The sequence below is a fragment of the Sus scrofa genome, chromosome 13, assembly GCF_000003025.6.
Source record: "Sus scrofa isolate TJ Tabasco breed Duroc chromosome 13, Sscrofa11.1, whole genome shotgun sequence".
In the NCBI taxonomy this organism is placed as follows: domain Eukaryota; kingdom Metazoa; phylum Chordata; class Mammalia; order Artiodactyla; family Suidae; genus Sus; species Sus scrofa.
Window position 1 is genome coordinate 23,992,403 of NC_010455.5, and position 22,447 is coordinate 24,014,849.

The 22,447-nt window shown below is 43.7% G+C and overlaps 1 protein-coding gene across 3 annotated transcripts; it reads left to right on the forward strand.

The window, feature by feature from the left end:
• On the forward strand, nt 1,695–22,447 carry CCR8 (C-C motif chemokine receptor 8). Of its 3 annotated transcripts, XM_021071682.1 has the most exons (7): nt 1,695–2,374; nt 3,608–3,728; nt 5,723–5,840; nt 13,085–13,160; nt 17,367–17,486; nt 17,617–17,734; nt 20,276–22,447. In XM_021071682.1, exons 6-7 carry the CDS (start codon nt 17,693–17,695, stop codon nt 21,371–21,373), a joined length of 1,140 nt encoding a protein of 379 aa, XP_020927341.1. In that variant the 5' UTR covers nt 1,695–2,374; nt 3,608–3,728; nt 5,723–5,840; nt 13,085–13,160; nt 17,367–17,486; nt 17,617–17,692; the 3' UTR covers nt 21,374–22,447. The 3 variants fall into 3 exon arrangements, with proteins under 3 accessions (XP_020927341.1, XP_020927340.1, XP_020927342.1); XM_021071681.1 differs by lacking the exon at nt 1,695–2,374 and having other exon boundaries at nt 3,036–3,728; XM_021071683.1 differs by lacking the exons at nt 1,695–2,374; nt 17,617–17,734 and having other exon boundaries at nt 3,036–3,728.

Sequence of the window (22,447 nt, forward strand, 5' to 3'; positions counted from 1 at the left end):
GAACTTGCATATGCCACAGGTGTGGCCGTGTTTTAAAACAAACGGATGAACAAAAATGTATTCTCTCACATTTCTAGGGGCTCAAGTCCAAAGTCAAGGTGTAGGTGGGCCATGCTCTCTCCAAAGCTTCTGGGGGAGGATCTGTTCCAGGTATTTCTCTTGGTTTCTGGTGGTTGCTGGCAGCCCTTGGCTTGTAGACCTATCACTCCAGTCTCTGCCTCTGTCATCCCATGGAAATCTCCCTGTGTCTGTTCTCTTCTTCATCTAAGGACACCATTCTTATTGGATAAAGGCTCACCCTACTCAAGTATGACCTCATCTTAACTGATAATATCTGAAATTTCCTTTTTCTTTTATTCCTTCTTTTCTTTTTCTTTTTCTTTCTCTCTCTCTCTTTCTTTCTTTTTAGGGCCACAACCTCGGCATATGGAGGTTCTCAGGCTAGGGGTAGAATCAGAGCCATAGCTGCTGGCCTACACCACAGCCACAGCAATGCCAGATAAGAGCCACATCTACAACCTACACCACAACTCATGGCAATGCTGGATCCTTAACCCACTGAATGAGGCCAGGGATCAAACCCGTGTCCTCATGGATACTAGTCAGATTCTTAGCCTGCTGAGCCACAATGGGAACTTTTCCTTCTTTATTTTTTTCTTTCTTTTAAGTCTTGTTACAAAATGGTATTTATTTGGGGGGAAATAGTAAAGAGATCAGGGGACTGAGGTCACAGTCTTGAAAACTGACATCTAAGGAACAACTGAAAAACCTCTAGAAGAAGAGGAGACCAGGCAGGCATGGAAAAGTAAGTCATTAGGAAAAGCTGGGAAGTTCGGCAACTCTGAGAGAACAGTCACGCTGCAAAAATAGATACTTATCCAGTAGCAGACCTTCCCTCATTCCCACCACAGTGCTCAGAACCTCCTCGCTCTTGCTTCCAGGCAATGGACTGGAAGGAAGCCTAGGCTGGAAAACTGTTCGCTTCGCCACCTCCACTGCCGGAAATGGGTCTGCAGTGATCCTATTTCTAAATAAGGTCACATTTGGGAATTCTGGGAAGAACTTGAGTTTGGGTGAGGATACTGTCTAACCTAGTACACTCGTCTGACCTAAAGGGGGAAAGATCCCTGAGGCCATCACAGGCACATATTAGAAATACCTTGCCCACATACCTTGTGAAATGACCCATCATCGGGAATCTTGTTTTTTACACCCAGAGCACACCCTTTTCCCTTTCTAGCAACTTCTTGGGCAGCACAGCATAATGGAAAGGATGCAGAACATGGAACCTGGTCAATCTCCACTAAACCGTGTGACTGTGGTTAAGTTGCTTATACTCTCTTGGATTGCGTGATCTGTAAAATGTGGCAAGAGGGGAGCTAACTAGACATCTCTGGGCATTTTCTTCTTTATTATACACCAGATAAGAACTTTAGAGATGTTATTTGGTTAAAAGAAATATCCTCATGAAGCTGTGAAGATAATTTAGTTAGCATGTAGCCTAATTCATTGTAGGTATATGGAAGTTTCCACCCGAGGCACATGGAAGTTTCTAGGCTAGGGGTTGAATCAGAGCTGTAACTGCTGGCCTGTGCCACAGCCACAGCAACATCAGATCTGAGCTGTGTCTTCAACCTACACCATAGCTCATGGCAATGCCAGATCCTTGACCCACTGAGGGAGGCCAGAGATGGAATCCACATCCTCATGGATCCTAGTTGGGTTCGCTTCCACTGAGCCACCGTGGGAACTCCCACCCATGCATTTTTGATGGGCAACCTGGAGTGGGAGACTTGGGAGTCAGCTCTGTCAGGAAATCCACTGTGGGTTGGGCAAGCCACTTAAACTCTCCATCCAGCAATTGACACTGCTGCCTTCTCAAGCAGCATCCAAGAGCCAGTGTGGGCAGTGGAGGCCCAGGGCATGGCAGGTGAGAAAGTTCGTGGGCTGAGGAGTGTCCTGTCCTGAGGCCAACACCAAAGTTGTCCTGAGCTAACCTGTGCCCCGTCCTCTGAGGGCACCTGCCCTCATCTTTACTGGACTGTGTTCAAAGCTCTCTGCGATTTGCCAAGAGTTAACTGGCTTCTGGCCTTTAAAGAAGATGTGAAACAGAATGGTCCTTCTCTGGGTTTGGATAATGTATGTGTTTGTGTTTGTGTTCATGTGTTCCTTGCTCTCTTGCAGGACTTCCTGTTTCTGCAGACTCTTTCCGCTCCCCATTAGCTTTGGAAGTCTCTGGTCACTTGTGCAAATATGTCAGCTACCACACCACATTCTTGATTTGCTGTCTTCTCCAGGGACTCTCTGATGAGGGATGGTGTGTCCTCCTGGCATAGCTGATGCTTCTAATGGGCTCATCTGCCAGATCAGCTGAGTATGACTGTCTTTTCAGAGGTCAAGTGGTGGAGATATAGGGGATAACCCCCTCTCAGTTATGGAACAAGCCTTGGAACATCCCATCTCCACAATAGAAACAAGCCATCACATTTTTAAGGGGCACCCAAATTTCCCAAGCCCATTCACACATATTATCTCATTAAGTTGCAATAGCCTCATGGAGGCTTTTGGCCCATTTTACAGATGAGGATACTAACCCCTTGTCAAAATGTGTTCTGTGGACCAGCAGCATTGGCACTGCCTGGGTGTTGGTAGACAGCCAAAATCTCAGGCTCAGATCTGCTGAATCATGACCTGCAGTTTGAGGTGATTCCCAGGTGATTTGTGTGCACATTAAAGCATGGAAGCACTGGACTATAAAACTTGGAAAGATTCTATGACCTTCCAGAGTCCCAGGGCAATGTGGTGGCACAGATGAGAACCCAGGCTCTGAGCTTCTCAGAGAAATGCTCTCTGCTCAAAGGCACACCCATCCTTTTTTTTTTTTTTTTCTTTTTTTTCTTTTTATGGCCACACTGCAGTATATGGAAGATCCTGGGCTAGGGCTCGAATCAGAGCTGTAGCTGCAGGCCTACACCATAGCCACAGCAATGTGGAATCCGAACTTACCTGACCTATGCTGCAGCACACCAGCTCCTTTGTCCACTGATCAAGGCCAGGGGTTGAACCCACATCCTCATGCACTCTGACTGCATCAGGTTCTTAACCTATTGAGCCACAACAAGAACTCCAGCATACCCCTTCTTTAAATCAGTCCCCAGGCCCCGTCCACTGAGAAGACCCAAGCAAGTCAGATGCCACTGCTTTTGCTCCTCAAATCCTTGAAGGGCTCCTCTATCACGGTGGTAAATGCACTGAGCCTTGTAACAAGGAGGAGAAAACCAACTCATCAAACATCTTCTTGGAGCAGGCACTGGATTTGTCCAGATGAGCTACCTACATCACCTGGGTGGCATGCTTGAGTGGTGGGGGTAGGGGGTGGGAGAGGTATTGGGCAAAAGGAACACACTGCAATGCCAAAGGGGGAATTTGTGTTGATCCTGAGAATAGGAAGACCAAGGTGTGGAGAGAAATTAGGAGGACAGAGGAAAGGAGAGTACCAGAGCCTTGTAGGAGGTGGTACAGTAAATGTTTGTAAATTCTTAGTGGGAAGTGATTGCTTTTTGTTTGTGTGTGTTTTTTTTTTGTTTTTTGGTTTTTTTTGGTGGAGAATGGTGAATGGACTGTGTTTTGCACAAAGTGGAAGCTTAGAGTGGCACAATGAAGCTTGGAACTGAATGGTGCAAGAGCCACGTGAGGCCTCAGTGAGCCCTGGGACTGCATAGTAACAGGTATGGGCTAGCCTTTCTCTTGCTCTTCTTGAAGTCCCCAGACCAGCATTCCCAGAGTTTCTAGAGACTCTGAATGAATGAGAGCTGAAGAAATCCATAAATATTATCCAGTCCAGTTCTCTCTTTTTAAAATTTCTGCATATTGTTGATTTTTAATTTTTAATGATATATTAAACATTCCAACATGAAAATACAAATACATAGTTTCAAAAATAATAACGATATGGACACCAGTATGCTCACCATCCAAACTAAGAAACAGAACATCAAAGGTTTTATAGTTTTCCCTCTTGGGTTTACATTTTTAATCCACCTGGAAATATTTTCTTTTGTAAAGTATGAGGTAGGAGGCTAATTTTTTTTATATATAGATAATAAGTTGATTCAGGATTTGTTGAAAAAAATTTTCCTCTTCTTACTGAGCTGCAATGCCGACTTGGTCATAAAAGAAATTCTAACGGAGCTCCCCTTGTGGCGCAGTGGAAACGAATCCAACTAGGAACCATGAGCTTGTGGGTTCGACCTCAGTGAGTTAAGGATCCGGCGTTGCTGTGAGCTGTGGTGTAGGTCACAGACGTGGCTCGGATCCTGTGTTGCTGTGACTGTGGTGTAGGCCAGCAGCTGCAGCTCCGATTGGACCCCCAGCCTGGGAACCTCCATATGCTGTAGGTGCAGCCCTAAAAAGCAAAAAAAAAAAAAGGAAAGAAAGAAAAAAAGGAATTCTAACTATGAGTGTGTTTGTTTCTGGGTTCTACCTTCGGTTCCTTTGATCAACCTGCTATTTTCAGTATAAAACTATGTGATCTTAATTACCAAAACTTTGAATTAATTACTAATATCTGATATCGTGAGGCCCTATATTGTTCTTCTTTAGCAGTATCTTGACTCTTTATAGGGATTTGCATTTCTAAGTAAATTTTAGGACTAGTTTGTCAATCACAAAAAAATATCATGAGGATGTTTTATAATTATATGGAATCCTTGAATCGGTGTGGGGGAGAACGCACATCTTTTTTTTTAAGATTTTTTTTCCATTATAGTTGATTTACAGTGTTCTCTCAATTTCTGCTGTACAGCAAAGTGACCCAGGCGTATACACATATATATTCTTCTTCTCACATTATCCTCCATCATATTTCTTCACGAGTGACTAGATATAGTTCCCAGTGCTGCACAGCAGGATCTCATTGCTTATCCACTCCAAATGCAATAGTCTGCATTTACAAACCCCAACTCCCAGACCCTCCCACTCCCTCTCCCCATCTTTTGATATTTGTTTGTTTTGTTTTTTGTCTTTTTGCCTTTTTCTAGGGCCGCACCCCCAGCATATGGAGGTTCCCAGGCTAGGGATCTAATCGGAGTTGTAACCGCCAGCCTATGCCAGAGCCACAGCAACACGGGATCCTTAACCCACTGAGCAAGGGCAGGGATCAAACCCCAAACCTCATGGTTCCTAGTCGGATTCTTTAACCACTGAGCCACAATGGGAGCTCCCCCATCTTTTGATATTGAGTGCTCTACAATGTGAACAGGAAATTTCTCTACAACAATTTAGAAATTATTTTGTCTTTTTTTTTGTCTTTTTGCCATTTCTTGGGCCGCTCCTGCGCCATTTTATGTCATCTAAAGTTTTATAATTTTCTTTGTAAAAGTTCTTGTTCATTTCAGTGAGATTTATAAGTCAAAACTTCATATTTATTGATGCTATAATAAAAGAAATTTTTAAAAACTACATTTATGTGTTGGTTGCTGAGACCTACAAACACAGTGGAATTGTGTGTTATTAACTTTTCATTCAGCAATCTTATTAAATTCTTTTGCTAACTTTGATATCTTGCCTGTAGATTCTTTTGGTTTTCCCACATTTGTAGATTCATTTGGGTTTTCCCCCTCACATCCTCTGTAAGTGACAATATCTTTTTTTTCTTCTTGCCTAGTCTTTATGCGGTTTATTTCTTCTCCTTGACTTATTATTTTTTTGATCATGCCCGCAGCACACGGAAGTTCCAGGGATTGAACCTGCGCAACAGCAGTGACAACACTGGATCCTTAACCCATGGAGCCACCAGGGACCTCCTCTTTTCATATTATACAGATTTGTATCTTCTCCAGGTAAAAGTGGTGATAGGAAAGGCATATATTTCTTATTCCTAATTTCAAAGGGATTTGCGGGGGGGTGGTTTTGCCTTTTTTTTTTTTTTTTTTTTTAACAGCTGCACCTGAGGCATATGGAGGTTCCCAGGCTAGGGTCGAATCGGAGTTGTAGCCGCCAGCCTACGCCACAGCCACAGCCACGCCAGATCCACGCTGCATCTGCGACCTACACCACAGCTCATGGCAACCCCAGATCCTTAACCCACTGAGCGAGGCCAGGGATTGACCCTGCAACCTCATGGTTCCTAGTCGGATTCATTTCTGCTGCGCCACAAAGGGAACTCCTCAAAAGGATTTGTTTCAATATTTCCTTTTTGATGGTGGTATTTGTGATATGGTTTTATAGCTATATTTTCAGGTTAAAGAAGTCCTATCATTAAGAATTTTTTCATGCAGAGTGTTTTTTTTTTTTTTCCTCTTAAAAATGAACTGAAATATACATGTGGAAAATTCCTCTGTTGGAGTTCCCACTGTGGCACAATAGGATCAGTGGCATCTCTACGGTGCCAGGATGCGGGTTCAATCCCCAGCCCAGAGCAATAGGTTTAAGATCCAGCATTGCTGCAGCCGTGGCATAGGTCACAACTACAGCTTGGATCTGATCCCTGGCCTGGGAACGCCATATACTGCAGAGTGACCAAAAAAAGGAAAAAAAAAATGCCTATATCGTAAATGAATACATTTCCATGAACTGAACCCATCTGTGTGACCAGCACCCAGATCAAGAGGCAGCATGTCACCAGCTCCTGAGATGCCTCTTTTCATCTTATCACTCAACCCACAGAGGTAACCTATCTTCTCATACCATAGACAAGTTTTACCTGTTTTTCAGTCCTTTCTCTAAGTGGAACCATATTATGCTGCCTTTGTGTCTGGCTTCTTTTGTGCAACATTATGTTAGTAAGACTCCTTCGTACTATCGTTTACAATTGTAGATCATCTATTCTCATTGCTGTGGTGTATTCTATTGTGTGAATATACTGGAATCTATTTATCCTTTGACTTCTGGGCATTTAGGTAGTTTCCAATGGTCTGTTAATGAATAGTGCTGCCATCAATATTCTAATACATGTCTTTTGTGAAATATATACATTGTGTTCGATATATACCTCAGAGTAGAAAGGATAAAACATGTTTCACTGTAGCAGAAAAATACTGCACCATTTTCCAAAATGGTTGCAATAGTTTTGTACTCCCACCAGCAGAGCTGGAGAGTTTCACTTGCTTTGTGAAACATGCTAAATGTTATCACCAGATTCTCCCATACTGTTCAGAAAACTGCACATTTAATTTCCTCCCTGTTTACCTGGCAAGGGCTTAGCCCAGGCAGAGGAATGAAGCACGGCTCCTACAGTAATCCTCCTGGGAATCCTCGGCGATATGTATGTGTCTGCTAAAGCCCCTGGATTAAATGAGCTCTTACACACTCACAGGAATGAATGGAGGGCCTGATTGAAGGGGGCAAGGAAGAGAGCCGCTGTATTCATGAACCCGAGACCCACTCTGCCATGATGGCCCCGGATGTTTCTAGCATGCCTCCACTTTGCTGCTGGGGGCTCCTCTCCTGGCGCCCAGTCCCCACCCTCTTGCTGGTGCTGGGGCAGGATGGAGAGCTCCTGGACCACAAGGCTCAAGCTCACTCACCCCTCCCCGAGTCACTAACCACAGTGCTCCCACACAGGAAACTGGTGAAAATGAGAATTCATGCCTCTTGAACCAAGGCAGTACAGACATTTCTCAGTGTTTCATCTTTGAGAGAACTTTTTCCACAAAAGCTTCCAGAATAGCACCCCTGAAGGTTTGATGGGAAATAGGATATTTACATAGTCTCAAAGAACCTCTCACAAGTGGCTTATTAACAGCAAAGGAAATCAATGACAGCTTTACTACTGGTGGACCTTTGAATGACATGAACAAGGTTAATATTGCCAACACTGGGACCAACTTACATCATGGGTCCGCTGAGAAGGACTCATCATTTCTCTGGTGTTTCTGCCAAAAATGTTTACCCTGGACCTAATCACAAGGAAACATCAGGGAGTACCTGTTGTGGCACAGTGGGAACAAAACCGACTAGGAACCATGAGGTTGTGGGTTTGACCCCTGGCCTCGATCAGTGGGTTAAGGATCCGGCATTGCCATGAGCTGTGGTGTAGGTCGCAGATGCTGCTCAGATTTTATGTTGTTGTGGCTGTGGCCAGCAGCTATAGCTTAGATTCAACCCCTAGCCTGGGAACCTCTATATGCCTTGGGTGCAGCCCTAAAAAGACAAAAGACAAAAAATAAAAATAAATAAAATAAAAAGAGAAACGAGAAAAAGAAAAAAGAGGCAGAGGCATGGTTCCTAATCAAAGGTGAGTAAAGGGACTTGATGGTACATGATCCTAGATTGGATCCTGAGCCAGGGGATAAAAAGGGATACAGAACATCACTGAGGCAATTGGTAAGATTGTAAAATAGACTTCTGAGAGAGTCACATTGTGTTAATGTTCAATTTACACATAATTTACAAATTATGATGACATAAGAGAATGGCCTTGTTTTGAAGAAATTCACACTGAAGGGTTTAGTGATGAAGGAACACGACGCCAAAATTTTCCTCACCTGATTCAGGGGGAAAGAATATACGTGTGTGTGTATATCACATATATAGAGAAAAAGAAATAAGTGTGTCAAAATGTTAATAGTGAATCTGAGAGATGACTATAACAGAGACCTTTGTATATTCTTGCAACTTTTCTGGATATTATTTCAAAAATAATAAGTTTAAAAAAATGCTTCCATGTCTAGTAAATGGAAAACCACAAAGATAAAATGATAAGGATCACCTTGATGGTTAGAATATAAAGTGTAGTTGTTAACACATATGTGGTGCCAGATATCTTGAGAGGAAATTGCTTATCTTCTTAACCCATTAAGAAAGGGATCATCACCCTACATGTACAGATGAGAATGATGAGGTCTCTAGAGATGAACTAAAACATTCAAGGTCACCCAGCAAATAAGCAGCCGTGTTGGGATTTCACCCTCGTCCGGGTGACTCCAAAGTCTTCAGATGCCACAAATCCCCTGGGATGTAACCCTGACAAAAACTGACCAGAAGAGAAGGGGGCATTTATGTCCTCTTCATTGTGAACTGTTGGGTCTTAATCATCCTGCCTTTTCTGAGACCTACCTCATGCCAGGCAGTACCTTGGACACAGTGCCCCCAAAAGAAGGGACAAGATGTGAGGAGAGTCTGGTGGGGAAGCCAGTCCAAGGAAGAGGAGGGTGGATGTGGACAAGATCTACAGTGAGAAAGAAGGGTTTCTGCAGCCCAGATGAGAAGGAAGTTGGTTCTGACCACTCTGATGGCTTTGGGTAGATTTAAGTAGCTCACTCCATTTCTGTGGAGGGTTATGGAATTCCAGCAAGGGGCATCGGTGTCCAAGTGGATGGTATAACCTGGACTGGTACCAGTTCTGCCTCTTAGGAGTGGTGCCGATCTTGGAAAAGCTGCTATTAAAATACCTCCAGGGGGAGTTCCCAGCATGGCTCAGTGGCAATGAATTTGACCAGTATCCATGAGGACATGGGTTTGATCCCTGGCCTTTCTCAGTGGGTTAAGAATCTGGTGTTGCCGTGAGCTGTGGTATAGGTTGCAGACATGGTTTGGATCTGGCATGGCTGTGGTTGTGGCATAGGCTGGTGGCTACAGCTCTGATTGAACTCGTGGCCTGGGAACCTCTATGTGATGCTAGTGAGGCCCTAAAAAACAAACAAAACCTGCAGGGTTGCTCTGAGGATTGGATTTATTTGGGGTGAATGAAATGCCGGTGTGACTGGTTCAGGTTCTCTTTTAGGAGCTATGACCTTTGGGGACCTGGGAGTAGCTACAAAGAAGACAGGGGCTGGTGGAGATCATGTTGATGTTACTGTGTCTTCTGCTCATCAAGGAAACCAGGATAGACATGTGCCCAGCCTGGTTCCAAAGTGGAGATTCTGAACCAAACTTAAATAATACAGGGAAAAAAAGAGAAGTAATATATTATTTCACAAATTCTTGTACACAGGGAGTGAGGATGAATAGTATCAAGGAGAGAAAAAGAGAAGCATCATTACACTATACCTTCAATCTTAATATGGGGGTGTTTTTCCTAACTCCCCTTAAGAGTTCTTCAGATGCCCCTGAGTTGTCTTTGCTACACATTCTGGATTCCTCTCTCAGAAGTTGCCCTCAATACAATAGACAGTACCCATAGGTACAAAGATGTAAAGGTGCCCACCCTGAGACAACACAGCTTGAGCAAAGTTTCACTAGAGGTGGAAATGCCCACTGCCTGAAGGCTCATACTCAACCCTGGGGCAGACTCAACCTCAGGCCACCGAAGCTTAAGAAAAATGCCCAGGGGAGTTCCCGTTGTGGCGCAACAGAAACGAATCCAACTATAACCATGAGGTTTCAGGTTCAATCCCTGGGCCTTGCTCATTGGGTTAAGGATTGGTGGTGCTGTGGCTGTGGTGTAGGCCAGCAGGTGTAGCTCCAATTCGACCCCTAGCCTGGGAACCTCCATATGCCACGGGTGCGGCCCTAAAAAGCAAAAAATAAAAAATTTTTAAAAAGAAGAAGAGCTCGGGGCACTCCCACAACCCCACCGAGGGCCAAGTACACAAGCAATGGCTGGTCCAGAAGAGGTGCTAACGACAATGGAGATAATCATTATTATGTGAAGTCAGAATATGCCACTCTGGCACAAGGATTATTTTGAGTTAAAGGCACCTGACAGTCAATTAACAAAGGAAGTGTTCTCTGCCCTTCCCTCGTGAGCCCTCCCTTTGAGAAAAAGATGCCCACACTGGGCCAGAAAAAGAAAAGTGCCTCTTATTACCAAAGATGAGAAATTGGCACCAAGTTTAGTCTGCATAAACAGACTGTACTAAAATTGCCCTTATCTTTCATTAGTTCCCTCATGTATTTCCTTGTTACTTCCCCATAATTTATCACCCCTTGAAGCCCAGACTTCCTTTCTTTTGTTAAAAAAGTATACAAGGGAGTTCCCGTCGTGGCGCAGTGGTTAACGAATCCGACTAGGAACCATGAGGTCGCGGGTTCAATCCCTGCCCTTGCTCAGTGGGTTAACGTTCCGGCATTGCTGTGAGCTGTGGTGTAGGTTGCAGACGCGGCTCGGATCCTGCGTTGCTGTGGCTCTGGTGTAGGCCGGTGGCTACAGCTCCGATTGGACCCCTAGCCTGGGAACCTCCATATGCCACGGGAGCAGCCCAAGAAATAGCAAAAAGACAAAAATAAATAAATAAATAAATAAATGATTCCGCTTAAAAAAAAAAAAAAAGTATACAAGCCCCTAAGGCTAACTGCTTCTTTGTGTTTCACTCTTTTCTGGGAACTCCTATGCATCTAAACATTCTAAAAAAAATGTCTTTTCTCCTGTTAATCTGCCTTTTGTTAGTTTTATTCACAGACTGCCCCAATTATGAAACACGAGATGGTAGAGGAAACATGCTTAATAATGATAAACTCAAACTTTCCTGGTGCACTGCTTTTTGTCATGTAGATGCTTTCTGTCCTTGGGAGAGAATTCCTAGTGTGGATTAGTAAATGTACAACTTACAAAATGTAAATTGTAATCAGTAAATCATTTAACAAAATGAAAACTTTTCTGCTTTGAATTTGTCACTGACAGCCATTTTCTACTCAAAAACATCACAGAAAAGACAACATATCATTCTTTTTTTTTTTTTTTTTTTTTTCTTGGCTTTTCAGGGCAGCATCCGCAGCACATGGAGGTTCCCAGGCTGGGGGTCCAATCGGAGCTACAGCTGCCAGCCTACACCACAGCCACAGCCACAGCTACGCCAGATCCAAGCTGCGTCTGCAACCTACACCACAGCTCATGGCAACGCTGGATCCTTAACCCACTGAGCAAGGCCAGGGATCAAACCCGCAATCTCATGGTTCCTAGTGGGATTTGTTTCATATGCACCACGACAGGAACTCCAACAACGTATCATTCTTAAACGAAACTTTCAAAATAAAGAGAAGTAGTCTAATACCTATTTTAATTTCTGCCTACTTCCTTCTGGAATGTAATCACGTACATCCGTGTCTTGGCACAGACAACTGTAGCATATACACCTTCTTAATCTGTTTTTTTTTTTTTTTTTTAATCTTAGTGATTCTTCTGGGTTTCTGCATAGTTTTCATAATGACTTCTTCCTTTCATTATTCATCATTCTTCAGAGAGACCTTATCTCTTAGGACTCCTGTGATGAAAATGCCATTGCTTGCTAAGCTCCTTAAGGGGGGAATCATAAAATTTCACCTTTTTATCTCTTCTAATGACTAGATCAGTGCTGGGAACATGCTAGGTAGGTCCTCAGTAAGTGTTTGTAGCCTTAGAAAAAAAATGTTACTAGAAGACAAGTTCTGGGAATAAAAGACCACGTAAAATGCTAAGAGATCTAATCAATTCTTCTTGTGTATAATATAGCATACATTTCCTGAAAAATGCAACTAAAAATATGAATATTATGCTATTGACCACACATTTTTCTTCATATTTAACCCTTGAAAGCAATATTGTGGTTGTACCTTTGATTATATGCAGGCAATGTTCTTGACTACTCTTATATAGGAAATAAATATTTAGCAGTAAGAAAAAAATCTGTTTATGGCAGCTTTAGGGGAGGGTAATTTATATGGGAAATTAATTCTATAGGTGGCAAAAATGTTTCTGATAAACTGGCTTTATTATCAACATATGCTTTTATTAAATTCAGGCTTCTGTCTACCAGTTTTTGTTCAGCAAATGCTTTTGTACCCTGAAAATCATTAGTAGACTTACAGTTGGAAAATGTAAAAAACCTAAACAGATTCCCACTAGTCTTATCTACAAGTCTGTAATATTATCATATGAGAATTTTTTAAATAAGGTGTAATATGAAAAGACCCGTAGGCTGTGCTTCACAAGACCCAAGTTTTGGCTCCAGCTCTAGCACTACCTTACTGTGCATTTGGTAAGGAGTTACCTCACCTCTTGGGGTTTAAATATTCCCATTTGTAAAGAAAGAATTCAGATAGATGACCTGAGATCATTTCCTCCCTGATGTTCTATGGCAAGTATCTGTGATAGTAGTAATTTGTACGTTTACACAGAGAGTTGATTTAAACATTGTTGTTTCTTTCTTTTCATTTTGGAGGAAAGGAGACAGAAGATGCTGTAATCTATTATTTGCCAAGTGGAGAACTGATATTCTCTTGCACTATTACCCTCCAAAAAGGTAACTATAAGACTTTAGGAGTTCCCTGGTGGCCTAGTGGTTAAGAATCTGGCGTTATCACTGCTGCTGTGCAGGCTACATCCCTAGCCCAGGAACTTCCGAAGGCTGTGGGCGTGGCCAAAAAAATTTTTTTGAAAGCAAGAGAGGGCTAGCCTATTTAGTCAGAGGAGATGGAGCTGCTTCTGACAGCAAAGGAGGCTCAAGGGGAACCAGCTATTCAAGGTTCCTACATGCTTAGGAAGATAATGCACATTTAGGAATATGTGTCCTCCTATCTTTCCTGTCTTTTTTTGGCGGGGAGGCACATCTGCAGCCTATGAAGTTCCCAGGCTAAGGGTCGAATCAGGCTACAGCTGCCAGCCTACACCACAGCCACAGCATCATGGGATCTAAGCCACATCTGCAACCTGTGCCACAGCTCATGGCAACACCCAATCCTTCACCCACTGAGTGAGGCCAGGAATTGAACCTGAATCCTCAGAGGCACTATGTCAGGTTCTTAACCCACTGAGCCACAATGGGAACACCCTTTCCTGTCTTTAAAGGAATGCTGACTCTGGGCTGACACACCTCTGGGAACCAACCACATGATTGCATCTTTCACATAAAGCTCAAGCCAGATCTCTTTGCCTGATAGAATTCCTTGGATGCACAAATCAAGTAAGATGTCCATAACTGTCCAACAGTTTGTTTCTGTAAACCCCATGATTAAACCACTTACGCAGACATCAGCCCAACATGTTATCTCCCAATTTGCAATCAAGATGCCCACCCCACAGTCTGTCCTAACAATGACAGACACCCCAGACTCTTCCTGCTCCCTGTGACTTTGGTGTAGGGAGCCCATTTCAATGTCAGTCAGTCCCCAGCATGGCACCTTATAAAGATTTTGGGGCTTCCTTCATCCATCTTTTTCATTTAAAGGTGAAGGAAATCCTTCTGGATTCTAGGAGGTACATGATGGAGTTGGATTTACATGGGATGTTCCTGGTAGATCCAGTCCAGCATCTGTGTCCTGGAGAATTTAAATTCTTGGAGTTCTCTTGTGCAGTGGGTTAAGGATCTGGAGTCACTGCAGCAGCTTAGGTTGCTGCTGTGGCGTGTATTTGATCCCTGGCCTTGGAACTTCTGCATGCCATGGGTGTGACAAGAAAAAAAAAAATTCTTACCTTTGTCAAAAGGTGGTTTTTAAACATGTCTGTCCCTCGCGATATTCCTTCCAAAACCCAGTGAATGTTTCTGTGCAGCAGAAAGTGGACTTGGAGAGACCATTGATTCTGGGGGTCTTGCATGATTTTGGCTGTGTAGTTCAGTTCTGGCTACCTTCTTTAGGATGCTGGGATCCTTACTGTGGGCCCAAAGGTGAGGAACAAAGGCTTCTGTTTAACTCCATCATTGACTGTATCTTTAGAACCAGGATATAGTGTTTAGATAAGGCCACCCAATGCTATCAAGTTCTAATCCCTGGAATATGTAAATGTAACCTTACTTGGAAAAAGAGTTTTTGCAGACATGATTAGGTCAAGGATCTTATGAGAGGGAGATTATCCTGAATTATCCAAGTGGATCCTAACTGCAATCTCAAGAGTCTTTATGAGCTAGATGCAGAGGGAGGGTTCACATAGCATGCAGAGGCAGAGATTGGTGTGATGTAACCACAAGCCTAGGATTGCTTGGGCAGCCACCAGGAGCCACATCAGGAGAAGAAGTATTCTCCCTGGGAACCCAGAGAGAGGTCAGTCGGCTGAACTCCAAAACTTTGAGAGAATAAATTTTTGTTGTTTTATTTATTTATTTTGTCTTTTTGCCATTTCTTGGGCCACTCTCGTGGCATATGGAGGTTCCCAGGCTAGGGGTCTACTCAGAGCTGTAGCTGCTGGCCTACGTCACAGCCACAGCAATTCGGGATCCGAGCCGCGTCTGCGATCTACACCACAGCTTACAGCAACGCCGGATCCTGAACCCACTGAGCAAGGCCAGGGACTGAACCCACAACCTCATGGTTCCCAGTCAGATTCGTTAACCACTGCACCATGACAGGAACTCCAAATTTTGTTGTTTTAAACCATAAGTATGTGATGATTTTGTATGTGATAAGCACATACAAAACTGGGACACAGGGCAAGGGCGGACAGAGGTCTACATGGGCCCCCGCCAGCCCTGTGCGATGGCTGGGGAACCACAGCAAGGGGAGGTCCTTCAGTCCCAGCTGTCTGATCCTCTCCCCAACTCTGCACCTGACTCCCACATCTTCTTCTGGGCCTACTATGTCATTCAATTTCTTGAGAAGTTTCAGTTCGCCAGGCAGCGTGCCGAGTGTGGAGGAGCAGTAGATAAAAGGATCTTGGAGTTCCCATTTTGGCTTGGCAGGTAAAGAACCCGACATAGTCTTGGTGAGGATACATGTTCAATCCCTGGCCTCCATCAGTGGGTTAAGGATCCAGCATTGCCATGAGCTGTGATGTAGGTTGCAGATGGAGCTGGGATCTGGCATTGCTGTGGCTGTGGCATAGGTCAGCAACTGCTGGTCTGATTCGACCCCTGGCCCAGGAAATGAAAGGAAAGGAAAGGGAGAGAAAGAGAAAGAGAGAAAGAAAGGGAAAGAAAGGGAAAGAAAGAACAATAATAAGAGGATCTCAAGGGATTCTGGTGTATAAATCAGCCCCAGAAGCACTTCTGCTTACAGGGCTTGCTTCTGCCCAGGTCAGGTTGTGCAAACTCGGCCTCTAGCAAGTGGACCAATTTTGTGGAATTCAGGAGACATGCAGGGTGGAGGTCAGCCCACTCCCCCTCAACCTCCCTTGGCCCGGGCTCAGTTACCTTGCACAAAGCAAGGACGTCTGTGCCAAGTCCTGTGCTGTCATTCTAGCCCAACCCGGGAGCTGAGCTCTGGGGAATTCCACGTCAGACCCTTAGGCCCACTTTGCCCAGCCAGAGAGGGGTACGGCTCCTCCAGAACTTAAGGTGAAACAGGTATCATAATTTCCACCCTCATGATGTGAATCAGCAGTATCTGTGGGCCCTGAGTTCCACTCTCTGTGAACCATTGCTCTTTGCTTATCACATACAAAACTCTTATAAAACACCTGAGGTTTTCCTCAAACTGCGTCAGCGCATGAATGATGTGGGTGAGGGGAGTTACCTAGGTATTAACTCAGGCACCAGCAGATATTTCTAAGAGATGAAACTTTAGATTTAGAGGTCGTGAAGGAAGATGTGGAAGAATGCATAACCATTCAAAATTGCATCTGAAGAAAGAAGTTGAAATGTTAACAGTGCTGGCAGGAACTCTTTCTTCACTCTTTCTGTGAGGCTCTTCCACATTTTTCCAGGAGGGGGCGCAGTAGTGGAAGGACCAGCTCTGGTTCCACCTCTCCTCACTGGAGGAGGATGAGCTTCCATGGTTGTCAATTTATCCATTACACCACATAAACCAGAGGGATGGGCCCCATCTTCTCAATGCTATTCATCAGGATCTCCTTGTAAATCTATTCTAAGTTGTGTCTGATAAGCCCAAGCTCCCTCCCCCTCCCATCAGGCAGCCACAAGTCTCTTCTGCAAGTCCATGATTTTACTTTTAAGCATTTTTAATTGAACTGTAGATGTACAATATTATATGTCACAGGGGTACAATATAGTGATTCACAATTTTTAAAGGATATACTCTATTTATAGTTATTATAAAAGATTGGGAGTTCCCGTCGTGGCGCAGTGGTTAACGAATCCAACTAGGAACCATGAGGTTGCGGGTTCGGTCCCTGCCCTTGCTCAGTGGGTTAATGATCCAGCGTTGCCGTGAGCTGTGGTGTAGGTTGCAGACGCGGCTCGGATCCCGCGTTGCTGTGACTCTGGCGTAGGCTGGTGGCTACAGCTCCGATTCAACCCTTAGCCTGGGAACCTCCATATGCCGCGGGAGCGGCCCAAGAAATAGCAACAATAACAACAACAACAACAACAACAAGACAAAAGACAAAAATAAATAAATAAAAGATTGGCTCTATTCCCCATGTTTTACCATAGTATGTCTTTGTAGCTTTCTTAATAGTTCATACCTCTTAATTCCCTGCCTCTGTATTACCCCTCCCCACTTCCCTCTCCCCACTGGTAACCACTGGTTTGTCCTCTGTGAGATCATTTTTTTTTAAACTTTTTAAATCACTGTGGGGTGCAATAGTAGACCTACCCCTACTCTGTCACTCACCACAGAGAGATAAGATACCTGCCGATGAGCTGTTCTCCACTGAGCTGCACACACATGACAGTGCGGACTCTGAGATCAAAGAATTAGCAACACTGAACCCCTCCAGAAGGAAGGCTCTAACTAAGGTATGTATTAATAAGCATCCTTGGGGAAGAAGGATGGGATGAAGCAGGAACAATTTTATGTCCTCAGTGGGGAGATAAAGGGAAGAAACCTGTCAGAAGTAGTGACTTTTTTTTCTCTTTGGGTACCCAGGGTCCACCAACCCTACCTATGTCTTAGTGGCTGCCCAGGGCCAAGAAAAGCAAGCCATGCCATTTTTCTCTGCAGGATGCTGGGAGGATTCCCTGTAGGATCCTCCAAGAAGGGGAAGGTAGATAAAATCTCTTCTCTCACCGGGTATCTGGGGGAAGTCTGTGCTGCATATGATGCATCTGTGGGATAAAGGGAGTGCATGTGGGTATTGTTCTCAAGGAACAAAGCTGGCAAGCAAACGAACTGAAAGGCATCCCTAACTAGATGCTCACTTTAGGGGTCTCAGGCACATCGTTATTCACCCCCTTTCACAGAAGGGGAAACTGAAACCCAGTTTGAAAAATAAGCCCAAGTTCACTCTGCTACAAAGTAATCTAGAATTTGAAAGTCAAGTGGTCTGGATTCCAAAAGATTGGAGCTTTTTACTGTGTTCGTTTGTTTTTTAAGCCACAAAACAGAGAAATGTGGAAAAGAACAAGGTTGGAGATAGATGTGGTTTCAAGTCCTGGCTCTATTGCTTCAGTCTCTGTGTCACTTTCGGCTCTGGATAGAGGCTGAGGTTGAGGTATAATAGTAACTCCAGAAGTAGAAAGGAGAGCTATTAGAGCCTGCTTCAGAGGGAATGAAGAAGAATAAATGAGGTGATGCCTCTGCAAGTATAATAAATGGTAGAGACTGTTAATACTTTTTATAGATTTTAATGATAAAAGAGGATGGGGGAAGTGTGAAGTGGGTGTCAGTAGGAAGGATCTGGGGAAAGAATGCGTTGAAGATCTCCTCTATTCCAGGATATTAGGAGAGCAGAACAGAAGGAAAGTGAATTGAAAATTATTTTAAAAAAAAAGAAACAAAAAACCTGTAAGAGACAAGTAGGAAGGAAGATGTAGGAGGGGAAACTGTTGTTTTTAAAGATGCTGCCCACACACACACAAAAAGGAGGCCCACCTCCATACTTCAGAAACTGTTTTTAAAATCTATTTTGCATACATACTTAAATGAAATTAATATAATCAAAAATGGCTCACTTGCTTGGCGTTTCAAATTATAGAAAAGTAGCATGGTGGGAAGGAATATCTGAATGTCCAGTGATCAAATGCCTCGGAAAAATAATAAGTCTAGATTGAAATTGCTTTTGAATGTAAATATCAGTTTGAACAGAATGATCATGTTTTAAATGTTGTCTTCCTTTCCATAAATATAGTACATATTTTCCTTTTAATCATGTCTTCTTTACATCCTCCGACAAAGTTTTATGATATTTTATATAATTGAATTGCTGTTTTTATCAGGCTTGTTCCGCGGAATCCTAGTCATTTTTGTTGCTAGTATGACTGGAATTATTTTTTCTATTGCATTTTTAAATTAGCTATTTATGGTATTTATGAAAGCAGTTAAGGAACTGAACTCTTTAGTATGGTGTGGCTGTATTTCTGTAACTGTTTAACATGTGGGAAGAACAAAAGCAAGATACAAAATGAGAGTTGTAATAGTACATCATTTATGTTAAAAGCAAACACAAAACAATATTTTATATTGTTTATGGATACATATAAACATGCACAAGGGAAGGAAGGAATATGCACTTTTTAAAGTTGTCTTTTTATTTATTTTTACTTATTTATTTGGTCTTTTTTTGTCTTTTTAGAACCACACCCACAGCATATGGAGGTTCCCAGGCCATGGGTCAAATTGGAGCTGTAGCCTCTGGCCTATGCCAGAGACACAGCAACGTGGGATCCAAGCCGAATCTGCGACCTACACCACAGCTCACAGCAACACCAGATACTCAACCCACTGAGTAAGGCCAGGGATTGAACCTGAGTCCTCATGGATGCTAGCTGGGTTTGCTAACCACTGAGCCATAATGGGAACTCCTATTTTTATTATTATTTTATTTCATTTTTTTTTTTTTTGTCTTTTTGCTATTTCTTGGGCCGCTCCCACGGCATATGGAGGTTCCCAGGCTAGGGGTCGAATTGGAGCTGTAGCCACCGGCCTACGCCAGAGCCACAGCAACTCGGAATCCGAGCCGTGTCTGCAACCTACACCACAGCTCACGGCAACACCGGATCGTTAACCCACTGAGCAAGGGCAGGGACCAAACCCGCAACCTCATGGTTCCTAGTCGGATTCGTTAACCACTGCGCCACGATGGGAACTCCTCTTGTGATTCTTATAATGGCACTCATCCCATCCATAAGGGCTCCACTCTCATGACCTCTAATTCATTTTCTTTTCAAAGACTCCAGCTCCTAATCACAATGGGAGTAGGGTTTCAACACACAAATTTTGGAAGGACACATTGATTCCAGAACACGGCTTTAGGGCTTCAACCTATGAACTTGAGTGCGGGGGCACAATTCAGCCCTTGTTATTTTATTTTTTTATGTTTTTGGCTTTTTAGGGCCACACCTACAGCATATGGAAGTTCCCAGACTAGGGGTCGAATCAGAGCTGTGGCAGCAATGCAGGATCCGAGCTGTGTCTGTGACCTACACCACAGCTCACGGCAAAGCCAGATCCTTAACCCACTGAAAGAGGCCAGGGATCGAACCTGTGTCCTCCTGGATGCTAGTCAGATTCGTTTCACTGAGCACAACGGGAAGTCTCAGCTCTTATTGTTAAGCAAAAATATTTTTAAGAAATGTGTCTCTCTTAGGTGCCTCTGCGGCAAGGTCCTCCTGCATTGATGGATTTTACACTCCAGTCCAATGTGGCAGCAATAACTGACGACTACTACTATCCTGACATCACCTCAAGCCCCTGCGATGGGGAACTTATCCAGAAAGAAAACAGTTTGCTTCTTCCTGTCTTTTACTGCCTCCTGTTTGTATGTGGTCTTCTGGGAAACGGCCTGGTCATCCTGGTCCTTGTCGCCTGCAAGAAGCTGAGGAGCATCACAGACATATACCTCTTGAACCTGGCTCTGTCTGACCTGCTCTTTGTCTTCTCCTTCCCCTTTCAGACCCACTATCAGCTGGACCAATGGGTGTTTGGGTCTGTGATGTGCAAGGTGGTCTCTGGCTTTTACTACATTGGCTTTTTCAGCAACATGTACTTTATCACCCTCATGAGTGTGGACAGGTACCTGGCCATTGTCCGTGCTGTGTATGCCATGAAGGTGAGGACCATCAGAGTGGGCACTGTCCTGAGTCTGGCTGTGTGGCTCATTGCCCTTGTGGCCACCAGCCCGCTGCTCGTGTTTTACCAAGTGGCCTCTGAAGATGGCGTTCTCCAATGTTATTCATCTTACAATCAACAGACTCTGAAGTGGAAGATCTTCATCCACTTTGAAATGAATATCTTAGGCCTGCTGATCCCATTCGCCATCCTTATGTTCTGCTACGTTAGCATCCTGCACCAGCTGAAAAGTTGCCAGAACCACAACAAGACCAAGGCCATCAGGCTTGTGCTCATCGTGGTGGTGGCCTCTTTACTCTTCTGGGTCCCGTTCAATGTGGTCCTCTTCCTTACTTCCCTCCACAGCATGCACATCTTGGATGGATGTGTCATGAGCCAGCGGTTGATCTATGCCACCCATGTCACAGAAACCATTTCCTTCACCCACTGCTGTGTGAACCCTATAATCTATGCCTTCATGGGCGAGAAGTTCAAGAAACACCTCTCAGAAATATTCCAGAAAAGTCGCAGCCACGTCTTCCTCTACCTAGGGAGGAGCATCTCTAGGGAGGCCTTCGAAAGGTCATCCTCCTGTCAGCACTCCTCCCGTTCCTCCAGCGTAGACTACATTTTGTGAGGAGGTTGCCCTCAAGCGGGCCTCTGGCTTCATCACCTGTGTTCTTGCAGGAGCTAAAAATGATTCATCTTGCAGTCTGAGGCTACACGAAGGGAGACTCCAGGAAACTCGGCTGCAGACACAAGATTTATTTCATGACATTAAATGAATCCCCACTGTTGCAAATGGACCTTCTCAACTCTCAAAGGCTTTGTTACTATTTTGTGAAAACAGTCTATGTCTTTAACCCCAAATTGTAATGTTGGGTGTAGAGACTTTTCCCCCTTACTTGTTGGAATGTCTTTATCATATACCAACTTAAATGTGATCCATTACTTTTCCCTTATCTATGGAGGTGATCATGTAGTAGTTTTCCTCCCTTATTCTGTTAATTTTTTGGGGAACCGCATTGATAGATTTTCTTGTTTTAAATCAACCTGTATTTTCCCTGGAAAAAAATGACCTCATGGCTATGGTCATTTAAAAAAAAAAAATTGGATTCTCTTGGAATCTTTATATCTGTGTTCATGAGAGATATTGCCCTGTAATTTTTCTTTCTTATAATGTCCTGGCCTGGTTTGGCCTCCAAAAATATGCTGGGAAGTACTCCCTTTTCTATTCATCTCTGAAATCTGTCTTTGTACAACCTTCATTATGATCTCTTCTGTCTTTTCAGTACTTGTTAACGCCTCTGTTTTCTTGGATTAATTTCTTATATTTATACCAGTACATATATTTAGAAATGAATCTTACGATGCTCAGTGTCCAAGCTGATTTCTCAGGCATTTTGAAGATTCCCATCCTTCCAAATTTGACTGGTGTATTACTTGAAACACTTTTTGGATCCTGGAGCCATGTGCCCCTGCACAAGGAGCCTGCACAACTCCTAGCCATTGCAGATCTCCTGAGCTTGGTGAGTGGGCAGAAGAGCGACGGACTTAGCACCCCAGCACATAGAACCCCACATTCACAATAGCCCCATCTATGAGCATTCCAACTAGAAACTCGAGGGTGGCACAGTCTGTATTTCTTATCATTGTCTTTTAAAATGGAGTGTTTAGTTCATTTACATTTAATAAAAATATATGAAGCAAT